The sequence below is a fragment of the Taeniopygia guttata genome, chromosome 1A, assembly GCF_048771995.1.
Source record: "Taeniopygia guttata chromosome 1A, bTaeGut7.mat, whole genome shotgun sequence".
Classification (NCBI taxonomy): Eukaryota; Metazoa; Chordata; class Aves; order Passeriformes; family Estrildidae; genus Taeniopygia; species Taeniopygia guttata.
Genome location: NC_133025.1, coordinates 52,346,581 through 52,371,380, shown reverse-complemented (window position 1 = coordinate 52,371,380; position 24,800 = coordinate 52,346,581). Strand labels below are relative to the sequence as shown.

Here is a 24,800-nt window from a genome sequence, read left to right as displayed (position 1 = left end):
GTTGAGCTGCGTACCTCAATGTAGAAGTTAAGAGTAAAGGCAGTCTCTCAGCTGCCATTGTGAAATGGTGCAAGCAGTGAGTATAACGTTATATATTAATTGCTGCTTCTTCAGTCCAAGATGCATGGCAACTACAGAGTCCTTTTTTTTTTTTTTTCTGAAAGAGAAATCCCCCTAGCAAAGCCCCCAGTTTTGAATGAAAGTAGTTACAGAAAAGCCTGTAAATGATTTTGCTGGGCACGGATTTGAGATTAGGTGGAGGAATAAGTGTAAAGATACTCTGCTATATCTACTGAGGTAAAATTTTGCCAGAGATTTTTCAATTTTCTCTCTTCTCAGCAGGTAACAATATGACAGATGTATTTCTTGTCTATGTGAGATGCTTAGAGAACACTAGGGATTAAGATGAGGGGATAAGTACAGAAGAAAGCTATTAAGCTGTAAGGAAGACAGGGTTGCAGAAACCTATTATTCCAAAGGTGGCTGTAATCAGTGAGACGTGGTATATGCTTATCAGGTGTCAAAGCTGGGAAATGTGACTGGAGCTGTCCAGGTGTGGTAGGGCTTAACACATCCCTTGGGAGCCATCCACAGCCTCGCATTTAAAGCCTGGACATAGAATTTCTTATTTTTTCTGCTGTTATTTTGGTGTAATATGTAATAACAAGCCCCTTCCTTTCTGTTGTGTAATTAGCTTTGGAGCTGATTTGCATATTTATTCAGAAAATGTTCATTAGTGAACGAGGATGTATCTTTCTGTTATTTCTGGAATAAACTCAAAGCTTGAAATCAGAATTGCAAGGTTCCTACAAGGATAGCTTGTCTGAAATTGGGTTCACATGGTTTCATTCCATGATCTTATGCTAAATTGAAATATTTTAAGGTGTTAAGTTTTTTTTTCTGGTAAAAATGGATGGGGTGATAAGTCTGTCAGTCTTTTGCATTTGCAAACCCATCAGTTGTTTTTACTGCAATCTTCAGTTGCAATTCCTGGTAAAACGGAGGACCCAAAGACCTCTTAGCTTTGCTTTATCTGTGGCTTTACAGGAAGCTGATGCTTGGTGATGTGGTGATGGACTGTGTGTCCCTTCTGATCTGTAGAAGAGCTCAGCTGGGGTCTGGACTTGGTGTTCTTACCTCTGTTCCATCACCATTCCTCCCATCCCTTTTTACACTGTGCTTCAGCGAATGTCTAGTCTGAAAAATTGATTGGCAACTACAGAATGCAGGAAAGGAGACGAGAGCAGAAGCCAAATTGGCAAAAGCCAAATAAAGACAATGATTTTGGAGAGGTGAATGTAAGTTACACAGTATAAGGGTCTTTTTTTAAGCAACCCATACACGCTAGTGACATGCTGAAACTATAAAATATAGAAAGGCCAAAACTGTGGCCTGACTAGAAACTGGTTAATTGGACTGAATAAATTGTTCTGCAGTGATATATGACTATCAAAGCATGATGCTTTTAGGCTATGATCTAACTAAATCAGCAGTGAGTTTGTGGTACTGAATTCCAGGAGGAAAGTAGGTTGTGTCCTCCACAAGACAAGAAGAGAGGTAATGCTATCAAGCTTGTCTATCTGAACATAGCTACAGGACTGTAATACATCACAGGGTGATAAAAACACACACTTGTAATGTGAGCTGTCCTTGTATTTGTCCTGGTTGTTTGTTTAATGATGTATGTGTCTGCCTTTGCCTATCTGTGGTGAGTGTTCTGGATATAAATCAGATGGCAATCTATGTTGTTCTGTAAGATCCACTCAGATACCAGGCGCATCAAGTTAGTGCAAATCCTTCTTGTTATATACTAATAAAAAATATTAATTTATGGAAGCATGTTTCCACTTTCTGTGTGTAAACCATATAGAAATTGCCAACCAGAAGTAAATGTGTTCTGGAATAGCAGCTGAAATAAAGGCAGTGGTGTTGTTTCTGAGGAGCTTAATGAGCTTTTAGAAATCTACAATATTTATCTCAAGCAGTCAAGACGTTTTTGATGGTATTTTGCTGGGAGACGTTGAGTCTTCAGAACTGCAACACTTCACAGCACTGTCGCATGGTTGAGACATACACTTGGTTCTTTATGTCTGTTCTGGAATCCACTTCAGAAAAGTGATGTCTATTAATTTGACTAGGCAGTCACCTTGAAGAGAGTTGTCAGGTGTAGTGTCTCCCTCTCTGTGGCACAGCAGGTGCTTCAGCTCAAGCTCACGTGCTAATACAAAAAGGAAAGGATTTTTTTGACTACTTGATCCTTATTTAATAGCTTTGCTCTCCATTATTTGTACTTTGTTGGAGCCAAATACTGCTTCAGAAGTAGCAACACATTTGTAGGGTTTACAGACTTCAGATGGTAAGAAAATTACAGTACTGTGTGAGCCCTGGAAATGTCTCTCAGCACTGCTTGCCTGGTTGGTTGTAGCATTCCTCAGCTGGAAGTTGCCACAGCACCATTTGCTGTGAAATAATAGGTGAAGTAAATCTGTCCAAGATGGCAAGTAAAGCTTTTTAATTTGGATGCAGGCACTGAGTTTGCAAGAGGAAAAAAGGGAAGCAGTAGCCAAATGTAAGAATATGACTTACAAGCCATATTCTTACCTGATATGACTGAACTATTTCCTCTTCAGCTCCATACCTTTCTGTCTGCTTCACCTTTTGTAGAACTTGCAGCATTTGGTTTCTGCTGTATTAGGTCCAGCTTTCTGTGTTGGGTCTCTTAATAGAAATCTTCATAATTTGAGACCAGTGTTCTTGAGTTATTGTCTAGGTTTAATTTGAACATAATGGATCTAAAATTCAGTGGGAAGAAAATCACCCAAAACAATCTTTTCCCCTAGCGTCACTGAGTGTTTTCAAGGTGTTGAAATAGCTGGTAGTAAATGTCATATCAAATGTATTGTGGGGCCTTCCCTACCAGTTAAATGCATGATGTGGAGAGATTCTCTAAGCCTATGGACAGTACCATATTTTAACTCTGGAAGGAGTGAAGTATTGATGGGGCAGGATGCTGTCACACTGTAAATTTTAGAAGAACCTCATTCTTAAGTTAGTGCTGTTGATGCTGTGATGCTTCAGGGAGGTCTGAAGGTTCCTGCAGCCACAGGAACAGTTTTTCTCCTCCCAGTGAATATGGGGTAAGCTTTTAAAGTCTATTAGGGAGTGTCCTGTAACAATATTAAGCTCTGGTCTCCTGTGGGCTCACTGTGTGGTATCTTAGTTGCTGTTACTGTTCTGACTTCACCAAAACCCCTTAAGGGAGTACCAGTCTGTAGGAGGAAAAAAGTACTTAGTATCCTGCATTAATACTGAGCATTTGTTCTAATTCCCTCTGGTCCTGCCCATTCCCATCCAGCATTTTTCAGCTTTTACTGAAACCTCTTAAAGTCCATGAAACCCATCTCTCCTTTTAACATCCTTCTTTCACCATGGGGTTATAGAGGATAAAAGTGTTCTCGCTCTCCCTGTCCATTGAGGTGAGCAGAGGCTGCTGTGAGTACAGCTACACAGGATTTCACCTTTCTGTGACTCTAAAGCAAGTGTTTAATCCACCAGTTCTGACAACAGGGATTGCTCAGTGTGCTCCTCACCTCACCTGCAGAACTGTCCTGCTCTCACATGTTCAGACCTTCAGCTTGGAGCTGTGCCATGTCCGAGCTGGCAGGCTCCTGCCAAGCAGCCAACCTCCTGCTGTCAGTGCCGGCTCAACGATGAAGTGCTCAAAATTAAGCAGGCTGAATCCTCAAGGAATGCAAGTATACACCTTCCTTCCCCACCCACATCTGTCCACAAAGACTAAGCAAAAATTTGGCACAGTCTTCTCAGGGCAGGTTATCTAATTGTCCTGTTATTCAGCACAGTCGATTATACATGTTGTATAAATGTTGTCTTGACTTCCAGAGAAATGAAAGTTGTAACTAACATTTCAGATATTCTTGGGCTTACTTTCTCACTGCCATGGATATTTAGCTCTGAAACCTAATAGACAAATAAACACAGAAACTGAAGAGTTGTGCTTCCCTTTCCATCCCCTCCCCCCAGCCTAATCAGCCCGTGAACAAAGATAGTGGAAGATAATGGAAATAAAGAGGTTATATTGGCCCAGAGTCACAGAGGAGGTCTGTGGCTGAGCAAGGGAGAAAACACAGGTCTCTTGTGGCTCAGGAGAGGGCTTTTTCTACTGGGCTGTAGAAAAAGGGGCTGTGTTGCTTCTTAGCATCAAGGCTTTATGCTGTCAAGATAAAGGACCAAAATAAGTTAATAGTTTTGTCAAAACAAGATGACAAATGGGTTTTTCTGGCCTTCATGTTTTAGCACAAGATTTAATACTGCAGCATAAACAAAAGGAATGGTGTGCATTGTTCTGTGTTAATCTTACTATTGAAAAAAGCTGAGAAACCTTGAATTTCAGAGAAATTAATGGATTTTACAAAAGGAAAAAGTTAAAACTAGAAATTTCCTTGAGTCTGTGAAAAACTATATGAAAAACATTGCTTGCTATAGCATGACTGATGAAAGTCAAAATGTTATCTGGATGTTGAAAAGATAGAACACCAAACAAAGAAATGTTAAAATCTTGCAGTGACCTAAAGGGTAGCAACAAAGGCCCTGAAACTGGAACAATCATCATATGTGTTGTGCAAGGGGGAGGTACCTTCCTCTCTGAATTTTCACTTGCTTTTATTTCCAACCACATAAATGAAATCTGTGCCCCTTAGTTTATGCCATGCTAATGGCCTACAGGGTGGTAGAAAGAGCACCACCTAAAGAAAATGAAAAGGATAATAATGTTGTTGTGGTCACATCTCTTCCTGTTTCTCTTTTCTCTGTGCATCGTTTCCCTTGTACCATCAAGGCCAAAACAGAAAATGTGCTGTATGGCATTTGGTTTTAATTGTCTCCAAGGCAATTTCCTAATAGGGTGAGTCTCTCCATGGATAGCTCTGCAATTATAATCAGATACTCTAGCTTTTCCTCAGCTGCTGATGGCTCTTGGGATCAGCCAGCAGTGGTTTGCTGTCACAGATACCCTAATTGATTGCTGCTTCCTCTAAAATCTCTCTTGATGGCTCACTGGATCTTAACACCAGAGAACTTTGTCAGCAGTTAAGTTGTAATCAGGTTGCTAAATGCCAAAAAAAAAAAAAAAGTTCTATTTAATATATATCTTTACAACTATTCAGAGTTAAGACTATTCAAGTGCTGCATTTCACTATGATTTGAAGCCAAGAGATGATTTTATATTTTTTAATTAAATAGCAAGTAATTCACTGTATAGAGGGAAGGCTAGACTTCCACCTCTCATAGCAAGTCAGCAGGAGGTTGTTGCCCTTTGGCATCCCTCCTGTAGTGCTTTTGACATTTTTCAGTGACACTTGCATAACAGCCAGTGGGTTATGGGAAAAGTTATGGGAAAAAAAATTAAGTGAGAATTTGAGCGGCTTGGTCTCTTTATAATCAAATAAGTGTTCAGAATTTGGATAAATTGTTACAGACCACCTTGTAGCAGCTGTTACCAACAAGGAAGACAATAACTGCTAAGTCTAGTTGAAAAGTGCTTAAACACAGAATAAACTAGCATTTTTCTGAAGTTCTATCTTCTATCATAACAGATAGCAAACGATCTGTTCAGTTGTGTGTTATTCCTCAAAACCAAACAGACTCCACACTTCAGCTTGCAAAGCAGAGTTAAATTGTATGGAAAACTCTTGGCAATAGAAAGTGAACTCTTGTAAGAAGTTGAGCTGTGACTAGGTAATTTGACTGTGGATCTAGACTGGTCATTTTGTGTTTTGAGCATTTTTAAAATTACTTCAAAGCTGACACATTCAGAAACATTTAGTGCAGGTCTAGCATACCACGCTTAAATCGGAGTTGTGCAGTTCTGTGTGAGCAGCATTAGTTTAATGGTGAAGAACTTCATACTTATGTATCTTTTGCTAGCCACAGTAAGTACTTATATGCCTGTACAGGTGGTCACATGTGGGGTTTTTAGTGCTGTAGTGTCTCTAATGTTCCAATAAAATATTTCTCATGTTGCATATGTGATAAGAGATGGGGCTCATTCCTTGTTTTCAGACTCTTACTGGATTAGTCTAGTCAGGGCTGTGGAAATGCAGTCACGATCTTGGTTGTCTGTGTGGTGCATTTGGATGGGCTTAACCCCAGGACAAGCATCCTAGAAATCATATTGTGAGTTCCTACTGTTTGACTTTGTTTACATGTTTTCTTTTAATGTTGAAGTTAAAAGAAAGCAAGTTTAAGTCTTGGGTTGTTTGCTCCCATATTCTTCTGGAGTGTCTGTTCTAGATGTGCTTTAGATTTAATGTTTGTTCTTGGTTTTATTAATTTTTTTCTTTTGACTTTAATTGTATGTCATCACAGTAATGATATTGGCTTATATGTCTCAAGTGGAACCTTTGTTTTGAACTTTGTGTCAGGTTCATGGGCTTCTGTGCTCCTCAGCTGTTCATTGTGGTGGTGATAGTGAAAGTGGAATTCCAGAGACCATTCACCAAGAACCATTTCATACTTTGCTAGTATTTCTATGCTTTTTGTAATCATTTTCTTGACACAGACTGCCTGAGATCACAATATGAATTTTGGGTCCTAAGTAGACTTCTGCACTAGGGCTCTTCCACTCAGTGGCTGCTCTGGCTTCTTCAGTAATTTATTCATATTGATGGGCAAGGCACCAAGCTGGGGAGGAGAGGAGCATGGAGGGAGTGCGTGTCCCAGGAGGTACAGTGCAGTTTCCATTGTATTGGGAACTTCTTTGTCTGACTCTAGTACCCATGAGTAGTTGTGCTGTCTTGAGGATAAGGCATTAAAACCAATAGGAGTCCTCTCACATCAAGCAATCTCTTCTGGCCTCTCTTTTCTCCCCTTTGATTGATTAATGGTCCATTTCTGTCTTGTGAAAGGTAATGCTTCTGTAATTCAGATGTTACAGTTCTGACCTGCAGAGTACTGGAGTATTGTAATTTCTCATGCTGCATTTATGTGTTTATTTGCCCCTGCAGTCCTGTTGGTATAAGGAATCTGTGAACTATTTTGACATCAAGAACAAGCTGTGTTGATAAAGCAGCAGCTTTGCTGGTTTGGTAGAACTGCTGCAGTCTGCCCTCAAGGAAAACTGTGTTATGTTTCTGTGTCAGAGGTGTTATTTCAGAGAGTCGTACTTAAAATGGGAGAAGTCTGTCAATTAGGTTGAAGAGGCCACACAACTTACAGCTGTTACCAAACATGTTGTACTAATCGTTGTAAGTTAAGTAGCAGTTATTTTGGTTTCTTTTTCTCCCAGCCTCCTGACTGAAACAACCTTAACTTAAAATTCTGCAGGTGCTGTAGATGTGACTGTTGCACTGGACATATTTACCTTTCACTTTTACTCTAGCTTTGTTATTCTTCTGGAGTTTTTAGTCCTGATACTGTAACTGGCCGTAGTAGGTAACAGCTGTCATTTTGGCTTAATGCTTCTGCAAATGTTGATGTATTTGGATTGTGTCCATGAGGAAAGCTTCTCTTGGTGCTCTCTGGAGGCCTTTGGTAACAGTACATGTTTTGAAGTGCTAATATGGAATACCTAGTTTCTCAAGTCAGATAAAACCTCAAAAGTTATATGGAAGCTTTGCAAAGTAGTTTCTTATTGCCACCAATATTTTGACACTAAAACTGTTCCCTTTTTCTTTGTTGTGTTTGCCTAGAAACTGTGTGAGGGAATTCTAAACATCCTTGAAAAAGACACAAAAACTTCATGTCAAGTTGCCTGCCTGGAGGCCCTCCGGATTCTCTCCAGGGACAAGAAGGTTTTAGTGCCTGTAACCACAAAGAGGAACATGCAGATCCTTATGAAACTAGCAAAGCTGGACACTGTGGAAGATCCACTGGAGAGAGTATCTGAATTTCCTGTGATAGTAGAAGCCTTAAAATGCCTCTGTAACATAATTTTTAATAGTTCAGTTGCACAGAAGCTCAGTTTGGAACTGAATCTTGCAGCAATGCTCTGCAATCTTCTGCAGAAATGTAAGGACCGGCAGCTTGTTGGTGACATTAAATGCTTTGATTTGCGTCTCCTCTTCCTCTTGTCGCTTCTGCACACAGATATTAGAGCACAGTTGCGTCAGGAGCTGCAAGGGGTGCAGGTTTTGACTCAGGCTTTGGAGAGTTCCCTGAGTGTAAGATGGACAGAAGAATATAAGGCAGCAGAAGATCGTGACAGGCCTCCTCTATCTTTGCAAGAGACAGATTGTGCCATTGAGGCACTAAAGGCTCTATTTAATGTAACACTTGACAGTTGGAATGTCCACAGCAAGGTAAGGCTTAGCCAAAGTGCTTTTCTTAATTGATTTTTTTAGCCTGCAAGAACCAATGAGTAGATACATAGGAGGCAGTTGTTGTTCCTGTTATGACTTGGGGAGAAAATCTCACCTGTACATTTTTTGTGTATTGGGAGGACTTGGCTTACCTAAGGCAAGTTAAAATTGTAAAAAATACTATTTCATAAAAGTCGTAGATTTCCAAAAGAAAATAAATGTTGTTCACTAATAATTAGTTGGCTAGGAAAAACTTCTTTATCTAAGTGTACCAGCTGGCTGCATCTCTGGAGGTTGTGGACCAGGGCAATAGGGCAATAGATAGAGCTGAGAGAACTCCCTAGTTTTTCTGTTGCATGATAAGTACATCAACTCTCATTTTTAACAAATAACTCTGATGAAAGAGTGTTGTTAATATCTTCGTCCCATCCTCCCAACACCAGTTTTGGGCTTAAACATCTTTTAAGAGAAGAGCAAGTACAAGAACCAAATACACTTCCATTCTTATGTCTTATTCATCAGGTTTATCTTGGTTTGGTTTTGTTATGTCAGATTTTTTTTTTCCTTAGGTAAATATGCTTCCTATGTGTTGCATCCTTAAATTTATAAACAGAAATTACAAAGGTAACTTTGCTGAATAACCTGAGTCTGTGCTAAAACAGGAGAATTATATAGGCAACCTTTCTTTTTAGTCCACATCACAGTCTCTAGAACAGTGTTATTTGCTTTCCACTGGACATGGTAAATATGCAGCATATAAAGCTGATAAAAATTCTACGATAGTTAAAACTTGCAAGTAATTGTTCTCTTTAGTGCATTGGACTAAACAGCAAACCCGACATTAATTATTACTTTAAGGAATGCAAAAATTGAGCAAAGTTGAAAGTTTATTCTTTGCTTTAATGTCTCAAGCATATGCTGAGTAAGAAATCCTGAAATTTAAGACTAAATGTTGGAGGGGTTAGAGGAGCTAACATTTGAGTTCCAAGGAAACATAAAGAAAGTGAGGTTTCTTTCTTCTGTTTATATTCCTGACTTAGACCCTTATTAAAAGTATCTTTAACTTTGTCAGAGTTCTTTGTATAGATAAGTGATTGTTCTGGAGATAAAAAAGCATGTAACACAGCTATATGGAAAGTTGGAAAAAGAAACTGTATTACATGTTCACCTCTTGAGAGATAAACTCTCGATATCTGGAAGTTGGTTTACTCTTACAAAATACTAAATCTGGAGAGATGTAAAGCCCAGCTCATTGTCTTTTCCTCCTTAATATCCCAAGCATGCATGTGGCTTTTTTTTTTTTTTTTTTTTTATGAGGTTTTTAAGACATCCCAGGGCAGGAGAAGCTTATTTACATTTTGAGATAAAACTTAGATAATTACTTTTTACTAAAAATTCCTAAAAGCAGAGAACTTTTAAATCAAATAACTTTTTAATGGCTGTTAGCTGTTACCCAGGTATGTTAGGTGACATTCTGCTTAGTGAATATTCCAGTGGCAATTTTAATGGTCTGGAAGAAGAGTGAAAGGCGTATTAATGAAGTGGGCTGAAGGTGCAGAATTTGAAGAGATTCCAAACAGCAGAACACGTGGAAAATAAAAGGGGAGCAGAGGGGCTGGACGTGTTGGGTGGAAAGTTAAATAAGATTTATCCTAATATGGAGAGAACTATTTGAAACACCAGTATTTCATGACTGGAGATGGTTTCAAAGTAGCCAAGTCAGACAAGAGTTGCAGGTGGTACAGTTGACAGATGTGATACTACAAAAGATGCATTGGGTGCTTTGTGCCAGGTCAAACACTCCAGAACATATGATAGATGCCAAGAAGAGCTAGTGAAAAAGGGTGAGGACAATGATACACAGTTAAATACTTGCAGTTACTGGTTTACTATTGTGTGTGGTTGGTGTCTGGTGAGAGATTGAACGGGAGATTGCTTGGAGAGAGGAAAAGGTAGGGCAAGTAAGGTTGCTGAGAAGTTATTAATGGGATGGAGGAAAGGTATCAAGGGAATTAGAAAAAAGAGACAGACTGGGTGGAGGGAATGCAACTTGGCAGCAAAAGGCCTAAATGAAAAGACAAATTAAATGAAGAACATGGATAATGTAAATGGATGAAGAGGTGGCCTGGTGCAAATACAGGAAGTAAGGGAGTGGTGTGTTAGGAACAGTGGTATGGAATTGAGTGAACACTTGTAACTGGGTTTTCTACTAATAAAGGCTGATTTAACTGGAAAAACCTCCCCAGTGAGTTTTACAAGGCCTGATTCAAAGTTAGCTTCTGAGAATTATGTAGCATTAAGCACTCATTGAACACTAAGGTACAGTCCTTTTATTGATAGGGATGGATGTTATGATCTAATAGGTATTTTCCATCTTTAACTTTTATTATTCTAGTGACCTGAAACCCTTACTTGCAATCTTCAAAATGAAAAAATATCTTCATAATTTATATTTATATAGAATGAATCACATCAATTTCGTTACATGGCTGCCATCCTTCGACACTGCTTATTAACCACGGGTCCTACTGAAGAAAAAACTGAGGAGTTGCACAGGTTGGTAGAATTGCAGAACCAATCTATGTTAAAAGGTTTTTGTTTGGTTGGTTTTTCTAAATAGAGACTAATTTGCCTAAAATACAAAGTGGAAAGCTGAGAAACAATGAAAACTTAATTTATTTTGAGTTAATATTGTTAATCTTTTTTTTTTTATGAAAGCTGTTTTCCTCAAACATTGTTTAAGCATATCCAGTTTTCCAGAGTGAAGGTGGCTGGCAAGATTGTTATTTTCTATCACTGATAATGAAGCTCACCTTTTTTAAATTTTTTGTGTTCACATGTGTGCATCTGAGGATGAAAATACATAAGTGTAGTTCAAATTGAAATGAAATGCAGCTTCTGTTGTTTTGCACAGAAACTGATGAAAACACTGCATTTTGAGATTTCTATGTGATTCTATGAGATTTCTATGGGAGAATTTAAGAGTTTTGGATAAAATCAACCATTATGAGAGAGTTAGAAGAATCATTATACAGCTGATGCTCTTCCCAAGATCTTTTCCCTTGTCCACAAATCTGACTAGTCTGATCACCCTGTTAAATTTATTGCCCTGTAAAATTTGATTGTCTTGTGCTATAGCAAAAGGATGCAAGTTACACAGGTCCTTTTGGGTTTAGCTTTTGCACACACTTGCAGCTGAGATCTAGAAAGGGCTTTACATAAAGAAGTAGGCAGCTGTGAAGATGATGTAGTTTTGGTGTGATTTCTGTCCTTGTTTTTTTCAGTGTCAAGGGAGATTTATTTTTTTTAGCAGTGCTGCCCACATGGGCTTTAGGAGACACCAAGTCAAAGCAAAGGCTCTCCATAATTCTGAGAGGGGGAAGCAGGAAAGAAACGAGGACACACATCACTGCCTTGTATCACTTCAGCTGTTCCCCCTTCTCCAGCAGACTCGGTGTAGCGCTGCATTAGTCTTTTTGCTGTGCTGAGAAAACAACTTTATCCCTCAGTTAGCAAACTGCAGCTGGTTAAGTTAGCTGAAGAGTAAAGAATGCAAGTATACCATCATTGCTTCTGGTATTTCATCTTGATTTACATGCTACAAGAGCACTGTGAAGGATTTGTCTGCTGCAATTCAAATATTTCAGCCTTTTTGCTGCACCTGAGTTTTGTCTTTGAATGCTTCAAGGATGCAATAAAAGCTGAATAATTGAATACACTTTTCGACCAAGACTGTTCATCACAAGGCAGCTCTGGAACAGAAAAGCTATACTTAGAAGTAATGCCCCTGCAAATCCTCAAAATGGATTGGGGCCTGCATCAAAGGGCCCCACTTCAGTCTGCTGATCTACTTGGACAAGCACAATTCAATTCCTGATAGGAGCTGCACTGACAAATGAGTAAACTGTTGTTAGCAGTATGTAGCTAAAAGAGAGAGGCCTGTGTCGTCATTTGGGCTGTTCAGCATGCTCGATTCTGACCTTGCAATCTTTATTGCTAGAGATGAGCTGTGAGTTAGAGAGCAGAGCACAACTTCCAACTCTACTTTCCTCCTGAAGCCTATCTCTAAGGGAATTACGAAAATTGTGTTTAAAATAAAAGGAAATAAAACAGTGGTGAATGCAGAATAAACTGTATGAAGCATCAGGGAGATATCAATATATTTCTTAAGATTGCTGATCACTTGCACTCTTCTAAGTTTGTAAATCTGCAGAGCCTGAGATGCTTCAGTGAAAGGTTTGGGCAGCTGTTAAAGCACTTTGAATGCCTGTGCTCTGAATGTGTAAGTTGAGGATTTATTTTAGGTGAACACTGAGTGTTGGATACATGCCCTGAGCCACGATGTGCTGATTGTCAGTGTGACTATTTCTAATAAAAAAGCAGAAGTTAGCCATAAAAATATCTTAACTACTTTAGTACCCAGCATTGTCATTGTGGTTCTGTTGTGGCATTGCTTAATGTTTGAATATGAGCAACTTAAAGTACCACATGTTAGAGTGAGTGCAATTTTTGCCCGCTAACAAGGTTTTAATCAAGGCATTCACTGGCTCTAAATAGGCCTTTGCTTCTAAATTTGCATATCAGGAGGGGGCTGGGAGCATGAGTGGGTGGATGTCATGTCCCAGTGATTAATGATCTCTAGGAAGCCAAAAAGGGGAGAGTAATATACGCAGTATTTCTACCCCCTGGAGTAGGAATGCAAACACTATTGTGCATAGCTGTGCATAGTCACTGACTTCCTGGTAGCTGGAGAATTTCATACACTCCTCTGCCACAAATAAAACTGTCAGTGGAGTGACAAAGATCAGAAAGCCGGGCTTCATTTATTGAAAAGAATAGCTCAGGCACAGTGATCCAGAAAATTAATTTTGTAGGTGTTTGAGAACTTGGTTGTTTAATAAGAAACTGGTAAAAAGAGGACTTTTGATGAAAGGCCTGAAGCCACGAAATATTTGTTGAATTTCTTCTGTTTTGTTTCTGACTATTCCTGAATTATTGGAGAAGAATAACTTCCGTGATATAAAAGACATATCTTGAACAGGATTTAGAAACAAAGAGAACAGGCGTTCCCAAAAGTAATAGTGGCCTGAATTTCAATTACTAAAAGAGCAAAAGGGAGATGGCACAGTGTGGAACAGCCACCCAGTCTGATCAAACCAGAACCAGCACATTTGTTAGAAATCCTGTTATGGTCTGATGGCCATGGTTTGCTTTCTCTTTTGTTAATTCTTTGTTAGAATTGTATTAATAACTTAGGAAGAGGGGGCAACTTCTAAGTAGGTATTATTAAAAGTCATAAATGAAGTTGTTTGAAAAGTTTTCTCCATTCTTGGAACATTTCACCAGTCCTTGAAACATGAGTGCTCATTGGTTCATTGATAGCATTGAGGGCTGCAAGGTTAAACCTGAATAGTTTTGTGCTATTTCTAAATACATCCATTTATAAATTTAGTTGGACATCAGCAAGTAAATAATGACAGAAATCTAATTTTTGCAGCATCTGCGTAATTTCTCCCAGTGTTCAGGAACAGTAGAAGCCCAAGTCTGTACAGTGAGAACAGGGTAGATAGCAAAGTCAAGGCATGTGTACCCTGCAAGAGACCCTTGCAAAGTATGTCCCACGTTACTCCATTGAAGAGGAGGGAGGGACCCTGTGGCCTAATTGAAATCACTTAGTGGCTCTTTGGGAACGCTCCTCTTTGTGTCCTAGAATGAGAACACTGCCAGTTACTGAAGGGTAGTGCTTGGTAAAGAAATCTGACTTTTTAATGTGTTAAAAACCTTCTATATTTCATATATACTGCAAACTACATAAAAATGAAAGTATTTCAGGGGACCTAGGAAAAGAGCACTTTGCCCCCCCTGTTACAGCAGGAGGAAATGTTGTCCATATTGTATTTTGCCACACTAATGTTGGTAATGTGGATGTATGGTAAAATGTTTTAAGTTTCAAGGAGGAAAAAACTGACTACTGCAAATCAATGTGAGAGTTCCCCCTGCTGTCCTCAAGATCAGCTGCTGTAGCTTGCTGCTGGAAACTGTGCCTTATCCATGGGATGGGATACTGCAGGGGCTGGAAGTAATCCTGCACTGCTGCTTTGGAACTTTTTGTCTTTCTTTTTCCTTGTTTGTTCCAAGAGCCAGCACTCAGGCGATAATGCAGGCCACCTTCTTTAAAACCCAGAGAGGAGAAAATAAAGCATTGTTTGAGTTGTAGTGCCTCTTTTTGATTGCAGTTGTACAAGCAGTTTATGGTGAGTTGTACTCTGGTTTTAATTCTTTCTTCCAAATGAATAATGAATTTTTAAAATCTGTTTCAGCAATGCAATAAACCTCTTAAGCAATGTTCCTGTTTCTTGCTTGGATGTTCTTATTAATCCATCGTCCCAAGAGGAAACAGATATAAAATACAATGGTATGAATATGGGAGCTATTCAGATTTTACTGGATTTCATGGAGAAGAGAATAGACAAGGTATGGACTGCAGGGATTTTTCACAAAAGGGGCCTCTTTCACTAAGGCAAAAAGTGCACATATATCAAGTTTTGTATAAACCTTTCAGACAGTACTTAACACAAATATGGATGTCCTACTAAACTGTGAAACACCTCCAAATTCCTGTGAATATCTGAAAATATTTGCTGTGTCTGAGGGTGAACATTTGTCTGTTTATGTAAAGTTCATTTTTTGGCTCTTATGTAGAACTTTATTGAAGTGTACATAGAGTTTGAAAAGGAAAGCTTGCTCTTAAAATGTTTTATTTGTATTTGGTTTTATTTTAGGGAAGCAGCTACAGAGAAGGTCTGACTCCAGTTCTCAGTTTATTAACTGAATGCTGCCGAACTCACAGGAATATCAGGAAGTTTATCAAAGCTCAGGTAAGTAAAATACAATCAAAATTTAAATATGAAGGTACTTACGAACTTTGAGGTTTGTACATAAGTGCAGGACAGTGCTGTAAAAATAATTTTTCAGTCATGTGAATCAATAGATATTATGGCCTGAGTTCCATGATACATTTTGTAGAGCTGTTAAATAACAACATCAGGAATATTGTAAAGCTGTCTCCATGTGAGTCACCCTGGATCTTACGAGATGGATAAAAAACTCAGTAAGGTCTGTTCCTTACACTCAGCAAATATTTCAGTGCAGTTAATTAGACTTTGCAGAGCTATGTGGCAGCAAGTGAAAATACAGGTGTTTTGATGGGTTCTGCTTGAGGTTTAGTTTTACCTCAGCAGGAAGGAGTTGTTTGGATTAAGCCTTGTGTACCAGTGTGTATCAGCTGTCCTGTCAGAGTAAAAGTGTCCCTGGACAGAGGCACACTTCATCACTTTGTCTCTTATAAGAGCTCTTTATTACAGTATGGACTGTGGCTTTTAAGAGGGAAGAAGGTTTCTGTGCCATGGTTGAACACCTAAAAGATCTGTGTAGCTTGGTGGTTGAGTGTGGTGTTTATTTTTTTTTGCTGCTTTTCCTGAGGTCAAGTGGAAAGAAGTTAAAAGAGGAGCACAAGAAAGAAATCACTCCTCTGGTTTCTGCTGTCCTTCTCCTAAGCTGGAGTGACTTTTGAGTTGCATCCTAGATGCTGCTCCCAGGTCAAAGCTATGCCTAAATTCATAAATGGAATTTTAAATTTAAAACAGCATATATTTTTTGCCTCTTTCATCTATACCAGAAAAGTGGTTTTGAGGAATTTAAGACACTTGATCTTCTTGTTTGTTTGTTTTTGTTCACAGCAGTTAGTTTTTAGGATACTTTGCTGATCTGTTAACTTCCAAAAAAAAAAAAAAAAGCTGCAGAGCCAAGTGTTCAGAAGCTAGAAAATGAAGTTGTCTGCATGTGTTTACGACAGCTGGGCATCCCAATGTCAGGATATAATTGCATGCTGACTCCTGCCACAGGACCACTGCCTCATATAATGCAGAGAATGGACGGATGTTGCTAACTGCATGACTGGATGTTTGATATTTTGAATTACCCTCATTGTTAAGTTCTGGCCTTGGGCTTTATTTATTGTGTGCTATTCAAATTGTGATCTGAAGACAGAATGATTGATTTCCTCATGGACTGTCCTATGGCACTCATCACTGTATTAGTATTAGAGTACTCTAAAAACATTAATTCATTCTTACAACACACTGGGAAATGGCAGTCATGGTACTATCCCTATTGTGGGGAGTAAGCAGGGGCAAAGTAAAATATTTTGCTTATTGTTCGAACACTTGAGTTTGAAAAAGACTGGGTCTGTTTTATCCAAAGCAGTCAATACTGTAGCATTCATGTAAGGATCAGTTCCCAGTGAGTCCAGTTTCAGTAGTAATTGTGCTGTAATTTTGCACGGGACATGACACTTTACATTACACACCTAGAAAACAAAGGACTTTCAATTTCTTATGATAGTGACACACTTTGTTTTATTCCCTAATAAAATATTGAAGATCCATAATTCTTACTAGAGTGTTCAGCTCATTAAATATTTCATAGTATGGCCCAGATTTGTTTGCAGATCATATAATATATCCTTTGAATGTGAAAAAATTTACATAGATTTTGAGTCTGAAGGCATCCACACAAGGAGGCACATGTTAGTTTGCAGCATTTGTGCACTACCTGCCTTTCTTGAGTGTTGAAGTTAACAATATTAATGACCTCTAATGAGAAAGTAGTGTATTTGAGGAAATGTTAAATAGTGGTATCTCCAAATATTTCTGAAATTTAGCTTGAGCTTTTAAAAGTATTTTGTGGTTGAAGTATGTGTTTCCTCTATATGTAGAGCCCATCTTTGAAATTTAGTAGTAGAAACTTGTAGTAGAACATGCAATGCACTTATTTTCCTGCATTTTCATTAAGGATATAATTGTTCTATATAAACTACACAGCATTTTTAGAGTGTAAGTGTCCTTAAAAATGGTATTTCTAATACTTTTACAAGATACATAAGGAAAACAAATGAAACAGAGAACATGAGGTTATGGCTGCCTGTTGAATACCTCTCCTGGAACATCCATTTGTGCTCATAAACTCCTAATAATTCTATTTTTAAAGTCTACATTTGTGACAGTATTTTTCTGCCCAAAATGACAGACCAGAAAAATTAAATATATTAAGACGCAAGAGTCACTATTAATGCATATGGGCATAATTGTCTGATTTTATTGCCTTTTTTTCTTGAAGGACAGAGTATTTTTTTGTTCTGTTGACTATGTTTGTTTTCACAAATATTGGTTTTGCAAGATATTTCCATGCATTTTATGCTGTTCTTCCCTTCCTTTTGTGCTGCCAGGTACTGCCCCCATTAAGAGATGTCTCAAACCGTCCTGAAGTTGGCACAACAGTGAGGAACAAACTCGTGCGCCTTATGACACACGTTGACCTTGGAGTAAAGCAAATTGCAGCAGAATTTCTTTTTGTTCTTTGTAAAGAGAGAGGTAAAAATTACTTTTTCCTATCCCTTTTATATAAGGTCTTGCTGTAATTGGTGTATTTGCTGTAACTCTCAATTCTTGTAGCACTCTGGTGGGGTTTGTTTTGTAGCTGAGTACAGCTGAATAATTTTCTGTATCCTCTTTGCAGTCGATAGCTTGTTGAAATACACAGGCTATGGTAACGCAGCAGGATTGCTGGCAGCCAGGGGCCTGCTAGCAGGAGGAAGAGGAGATCATTGGTACTCAGATGATGAGGATACAGACACAGAAGAATACAAGTCTGCAAAGCCAAAGTATAGTACTGTTTTCAATTTCACATATCCTGTTGCAGTTTGGATTTTTTTGGCGTAATTTTGGGGGGTTTTAACCTTTTTCAGAAAGGCCAGTTTTGGAATGATATTAACTCCTGTCTTCTGCTGATTTCATGGTCTAATGATTGATAAACCAGCCTCTAATAGTGACCATCATGTAGTCAGATATGGTTGCAGGGGGGAAAAAAGTTACTATGAGAATGATTTAACATCTGAATAACTATTTAAAATTCAAGTGTGGAAAGATTTTTGAAGAAGTGATAGGAAAAAAATTTAGTAGCAAACTTAGCAAGGATGGGTTTTGTCCCAGATTTTTGAGGAGTTCACATGAAGTTTGCAAAGCTGCTAACTAATGTTTGTGAGGTATATCTCTGCAATGGAAAAAGTAATGGTGCTAGATATGGCTAAAGGTTTTAGCCAGAACTTTGTTAAGAAGGCGAAAACCAGTAGGTTTAGCTTTAGTTTTGGTTTTGACTGAGTTTCAGATTGCCTAGTACTAAAATTTTGATAAAGAGCCAAGTAGGTCACATATGTAAATATGGGAGGAGCAAAATAACTTGTATACATGTCATGCAGCAGAAATCTAATATATTTGTTTGAAGAATTCAGTGACCACGTAGAAGCTCTGCTGATTTTTATTAGTTGTAATTTATTGGGTTAGAGGTTTTAGTTTGACATGTTACATCTAGGATTTGATGCCGTTTTAAAGATGTTCTGAAATTGCTGATAGTGGACATCTGTAGTGGTAACATTATTCTTCTGTTTTACTCTGTTTTCCTTGAATTACACAGACATAGGTATATGGTGGTTGCTTGTGGTTTATTGAAAAATTTCTATTAAGGTACATGAACATAGGACAGAATTAAATGTATGTGATTTAGGAGTTACATTGCTTCTATGCTAAGAAATTAACTCTAAACCTGGAGGATTCTTTTTATTTCTGCACTTCAGGATTTTTTTTCTTGCTGTTTGCCCCCTGCTCTTCTTTCAAAAGCCTGACATTCAGTTACATGCATTTAAGTAAAACTATAACATCCATTTACTTTAAAAGCTAACACTTACATGAAACATTCAAGATAACTGTCAGTTGATTTATACATCTGATTTTCTGTATTGCTGTTAAATATCTGTGATTAAAATGTTTGAAAGTATAATGTGCCCTGAAAGTTTTCTTCAAAATTACTTCTCTGCTTTTGTTACCACTTTTGTATCACTGTTCACTTGTATTAACAGTGAAAATAAAGCTGGCTTTGTAAATGCTTAAGTAACTTAATCTGGTTTGAGCAAAAAGTCATCATCATAGAAGGGCAACAGTTACTTAATGGAAAATTAATTTGAACCTGTCTATATTTTTAAAATTCAGCTTGTACAGAATGAGTTTCAGACATGTATCTGTCACCCAGTTCCCCTATTTATGTCATTAGTACTAATGACGTTGTCTAACGTTGATGATAGCAACGTTGTCATTAGTTGCTATCATCATTCCCCTGGTTTCAAACTGTTCTTCTCTGGGTTCCAACAACAAGAACTACCAGCCTGTGCATTTTTGAGCACTGACAAGACATTAATACAGTGAAACCACTCAAAGATACAGTCACGATTCATGAAAAAATACAGTATAAATATGAACCTTGTCTATTTATAACAAAACCTTTTGTGTGCAGTTCAGACAGTTTTAGTCTTGATGGTTTCTGTGAGTTCTTCCTGTTTCCTGCTATTAAGAAGATAGAAAATGTACCTGTTCTTGAAAAAATATAAACTGTTTTTTTTCTCACCTGCAGCATTAACCTTATCACTGGTCACTTAGAAGAACCAATGCCCAATCCAATGGATGAAATGACAGAAGAACAAAAAGAATATGAAGCTATGAAACTTGTCAACATGTTTGATAAACTTTCCAGGTATTGTGTTATAGCTGCTTTGGAGAGGCAGTTTGTATCCTGGCTCTTTACTAAGGTCTAGTGCTTCAAAATAGTGTTAGAATAGACTTCTTTGTAGGACTATGACCACTTTAAATGCAGAGAAAATGTTTAGCACTTCAAAGAAAAGAGTGATATGTTGCAGGACTATGGAGGAAACCTCTTTTGGAGAGGATTGGACAGAATTGGGAAGATCTGGTGGTGAGGGGACCTGCCTTCTGAATAGATAGGCTGATGGTAATGAAGATAATTTCTTCTTTTTAAAGTATGGGACACAATCTAGACCCAAGGCAGGCATGGTTATTTTCCCCAAGTTAATGAGCAGCATCTCATTGTAACTACTTACGTCTGCTGCTTATATGAAGACCAAATACAGTGTGAAAATAGTTGTTGTCAGAAACAATAAATTGTATAATGGAGCAATTAAAAGGGAATTTACAGTTAAGTGTGGACTGGATTACAAATCAGCCTTTGTAATTTGTTTTATGTGGTGAAGATAATGCCATGAAAGAAATGGGTGCTTAGTATGACATAATGGTGTTACAGTATTGATACAGAGAGTTGATCTTCAGTTCATAACTTTCTATATACAAAAGAACATAGACGTGTGCTGTTACCTCTAGCTTTTTTTCTCTTTGGCTCAATGTGCCTAGAATTTACTGTTTTTTCTTTCCTGATACTTCTAGCCATATTGGAGTGATTGCTTGTATTTTTTTAAATTCATAAGTAAAGTTACATTCTTGAGAAACACTTATGTAATACTAATTTGCCATTGAACTGAGCTGTAGGAGGTAAAATTAAGTGAATCCATTCTTCAAATGTGGAAAAAACTCAGCAGCTAGAAATGTGCTTGTTTTGTGAGGGTCTATAGATAATCAATTAACAAGATCTATTCAGCAAAACAAGTGGTTTTTAAATTTCTGTTAAGGATTAGGAATATAGCAAAAGATACAGGAAAATCTGGATTTTACATTAGCTGTCAAAAACTGAATTAGAGGCAGGATTGTAAGCAGGGAAGGAACTTAGAACAACTTATCTAAGACTGTCAGTGAAGTAATTGGATATTTTTTTGCATTATTTGCATGGAAGGCAAGTGAACCATGTCATAGTCTTCCTAGGAAAAAGAAGAAAATGCAATGCACATGAAATCTTAATTGAACTACTCTGTAAAATTGAATCATTGCTACGTTAAGCTAGAGAATTAAGATGCTGAGCATCAAGGGTACCACAATAAAATGACTAAATGGTCTAAAGCATTCTTTGAAAGCAAGATTGAGGCTACAGACAAGCTGAGACTGAAGTCAGTTGCTGTCACTGCAGCAGTTACACAAAAACTCGCAATGGTTACTGTGGCACAAGAGCCCTTTCAGTTTGGAGGGTCGGAGGCACCTGCTGCAGTGCCTGCCACAGGCTGACAATGACTGAGCAGCTGCTGCCTTGTGTCACCACTTATCCTCTTGGCCAGCAGCATTGCTGTCACCTTGGGCTTGCTGTGCCCCTTACATCCACCTGCAATTTCTTTTATAGCACTTACACTGCTTCAGGGCTGGCACTCTGTGTTAGGGTTTTTGTTTGTTTGTTTAGTATTGTGGTAACTGTGGGACAGTGTTTTTGGTGTGACCCCTTTAGGTGCTGTGATAACATCAATAAAATCATTTCACTGTTCTTCCCACACTTTCTGTTTTACTAAATATAAGGGATGAAGAAATGCTGGCAGGAAGGAAAAATAAAGTGAGACTTGGAATGGGGAGGCTGTGGAATGTTTTTCATCAATGTAATTGAGTGCAAGTGTGGGCCCTGCAGATATTAAGCAATATGGAAAGTTGCCAGTCTTGCATATAAGAAGTAGTTTAGTTCCATGCTGATAGTAGTGGGAGTCCCTCCATGATTTTGGAATAGGACACTTGTGCTGCCTCCAGCTTGAGCCCTTCAGTGCTGGGAGTTTGCAGACTTAAATCTACATGGAATGCACTTCTTACCCTTGGTTTGCCCCTACAGATGCAAAGCAGAGGTTGCTTGGTTGGAGTTTTTGGTTGATTCTGGCATTTGAGTCTTCCTTTAAGGCAGTGTGCTGGTGGCAGGTTTCCTGCTTCTGCTTCTCTCTCTTGTCATCATAGGAGGGGAAATGTGCCATGAACAAGTTCAGTTTAATGCAGTGCTTTGCTTGTAGAGAGGAGGAAGTTGAACAAGAACAAACAACTTCTCATCTTGAGCAAGTTTATATAATTTAATGTAACCTGAACAGGAGCTTAGAGTAAACTTGTGTGACTTAGTTCACTGGTATTGTCCCAGGAGTGGAAGCTAAGCTTTAAAGAGCTGCCACACTTTTTCTGAAGAAAAGAATGAAAAAAAAATAAAGTTGAAGGACTGACAAACTTGTCAACTTGCCTGCCTGACTGATGAGAATAATTAGGCCAGCTTGTCACTGGGACACTCCAGATTTGACTTTGACTGGCTGATATCGAACTCAGAAAACAAATTTTCCAGGCAGTACTACTTCATTGAGAAATTGTAGCCTTTGTAAATGGCTGCTGAATGTTTGCACTCTACCCTTTGTAAAGGTTTATTGAAGTTGTAAGTACAAAGAGATATATTTTTCCTAGTTCTGTAATATGTCAGTGGATTTTTGCTTTTCAAGTTTCTTTTTATTTTCAGCACTGGCACTGACTGAAAAATAGAAACTTCTTGAGGTCATGTAAAACTGATTGATGCTTTTGGTCATTTCAGGTCATACTTCCCAAGCTTTTCAACTCTTTTAGGTTGTTAGTGTTTGGGCCTGTTCCTGAAGTAATTGACCATCAACAAGGCTAAATTAAAACTAATCACTCAGTTTTGAATTCTCAAGATACCTGTAGGAAAGCTGAATATTGTTATGAGCCTATTTCTGCTGTGCCAGTATTATAACATAGAGGTGGACTCTGCAAAAGCTTTTATAGAAATTAGTATTTTGATCAAATTTGGCTGAGTGAGATTACTTTTTAAAAATCATTAAATATATACAAATCTTAAATATAAATTAACATGAGAAATCTCAATTACTGCGTTTCTTGGGGGATGTATATACTACTTAGGCTGATCCTGGATGCCTGAACTTGGCTCTGATGTAACTCGGTGGGTTTTGTCTGCAGGAGTGTCTTGTATGTTCTTTGAGAACTGTTTGGTGACTGTAAATCAGCGTCTTCTGCACATGATGCACATCTTTGAGCTTTGAAAAACTCCCCAGATCTGCAAGGATTTAACTCGGCCTTCCATTTTTTTTGCAAAACATCTAGTTAGCCACCTTAAGTCGGTGTTGTGTGATATTCTTTCTATACAATAGATTATTGTTAATTAAAATGTCTGAAAAAAATGCTAACATTTTTCTTTTATAAATGGTATGTAGAATTGTATATTAATTGACTAATTTAGAATGTCAGGATGCTTTTTCCAAGCCAACCTTGTATTAATAGCAAGAATCCTTTTGCTGATAAAATGGTCTCCAATTATCACAGCTTGGGTTTTGTTGTACATTGAACAGAAGTCAACAGAACAAGTAAGAGAACCTGTCTAAATAAGGTACCATACTCATTAAAAACACAAAATTAATCATAGAATCAATGAAGAAGGCAATGCTACATCGAGTTTGTTTTTTTCTTCCCCTTTTTAATCATGGAACAAAATAATGTTCCCTGAAAGGATCGGAACTATTATGTGGCACTCAATTATGAGGAGGTGAATAGGTCCCCAACACGCTGCTTTATCAAAGGGGCAGGCTGGTGTTTGCATGATGGCTGTTTGATTACAGACACCATCATTAATTCTGTGTGGCAGTGCTGCCGTGCAGCACAGACAGCAGGCAGGAGAGAGTCACCCTTCAAAACAAGGCCATGATTTTTGAGTCGTTAGCAAGCTAAATGGCAAGCAGGAGGGCTGAACTTGTATGGATATATTTGAAGGGACTCTCGGGAGATCTGCAAGTGGAGGAAGAGAATGCATTTTACCAACTGTTTAATTATGGTGTGTTCCTAAGTACACTTGAATAGAATGTTTTATTTGCATTATAAAAATGCGTGTTACAAGATGCGTTTGAGTATGTGGAAGGAAGGTCACCTAAGGATGTTCAAACATGTATAAATACACACATTGTGTGCTTGTATAGAACTTCATAGATATGGAGAATTCCCACTGCCATCTACTGGGCTGAGGCCAGTGATGTTCTGCCCTATGGATGTGTTATTAAACATCCAGTTTCTTGACAGTGACGTGTTTTCTGAGGCTCTGCTTGTCAGTTCCTAGCACTTCCTTTCCCACCTTGTCTCTCCCTGTGGACAGTGAGCACATCCTCAGGTAGCCCAGGGTGTCAAAGCACAGTTGAGGTCTAGACTGTGGTTAGAAACAAAATAGGCTGATCCTTGGTTCTCCTTCTTTCTTTGGTGGCTTGGCATTTTTGTCTTCACACAGTTCAATTTTACTGAGTAGCTCTTGCCTGAAGAAGGATGTGTGGAATTCAGCCTCCTAATACAGAGAAAAGCAAACCCCTGCCAGTCCACTCCCATCCTGCTCAGGAACTTGCAAAACAGGAAGCTCAGGCAGAAACAGAAAGGTACTTGATAAGCAAGTTACTCCTTGTTATCTGTGCAATGTGAGCTCAACCTGGCTCCCATGGTTAAAGCCTAAATTTCAAGTGGGATGTGAAAGTGAGGCTGGAAGAGGGAAGCCTCAGAGAAAGAGCTTTGCCTTTATAATTGACAAATAATGAGATGGGACTTCTTGATAATATTTAGAGTCCTAAGAATTGTTGGGAGGAGAGGGATATCCCCTCATAAAGGGACCTTGGGACCTTGTTTT

At 38.4% G+C, this 24,800-nt stretch overlaps 1 protein-coding gene across 2 annotated transcripts in view; it reads left to right on the top strand.

Annotated features, from left to right (window-relative positions):
• RIC8B (RIC8 guanine nucleotide exchange factor B) overlaps positions 1-24,800 on the top strand; it is a 31,265-nt gene that overhangs the window by 3,384 nt on the left and 3,081 nt on the right. For both annotated transcript variants that reach the window (XM_030263145.4, XM_030263146.4), the window contains exons 3-9: positions 7,707-8,315; positions 10,777-10,871; positions 14,636-14,789; positions 15,098-15,193; positions 17,602-17,746; positions 17,892-18,036; positions 19,836-19,955. In XM_030263145.4, coding sequence (XP_030119005.2) covers positions 7,707-8,315; positions 10,777-10,871; positions 14,636-14,789; positions 15,098-15,193; positions 17,602-17,746; positions 17,892-18,036; positions 19,836-19,955 — 1,364 coding nt within the window. The remainder of the gene's footprint in view (positions 1-7,706; positions 8,316-10,776; positions 10,872-14,635; positions 14,790-15,097; positions 15,194-17,601; positions 17,747-17,891; positions 18,037-19,835; positions 19,956-24,800) is intronic.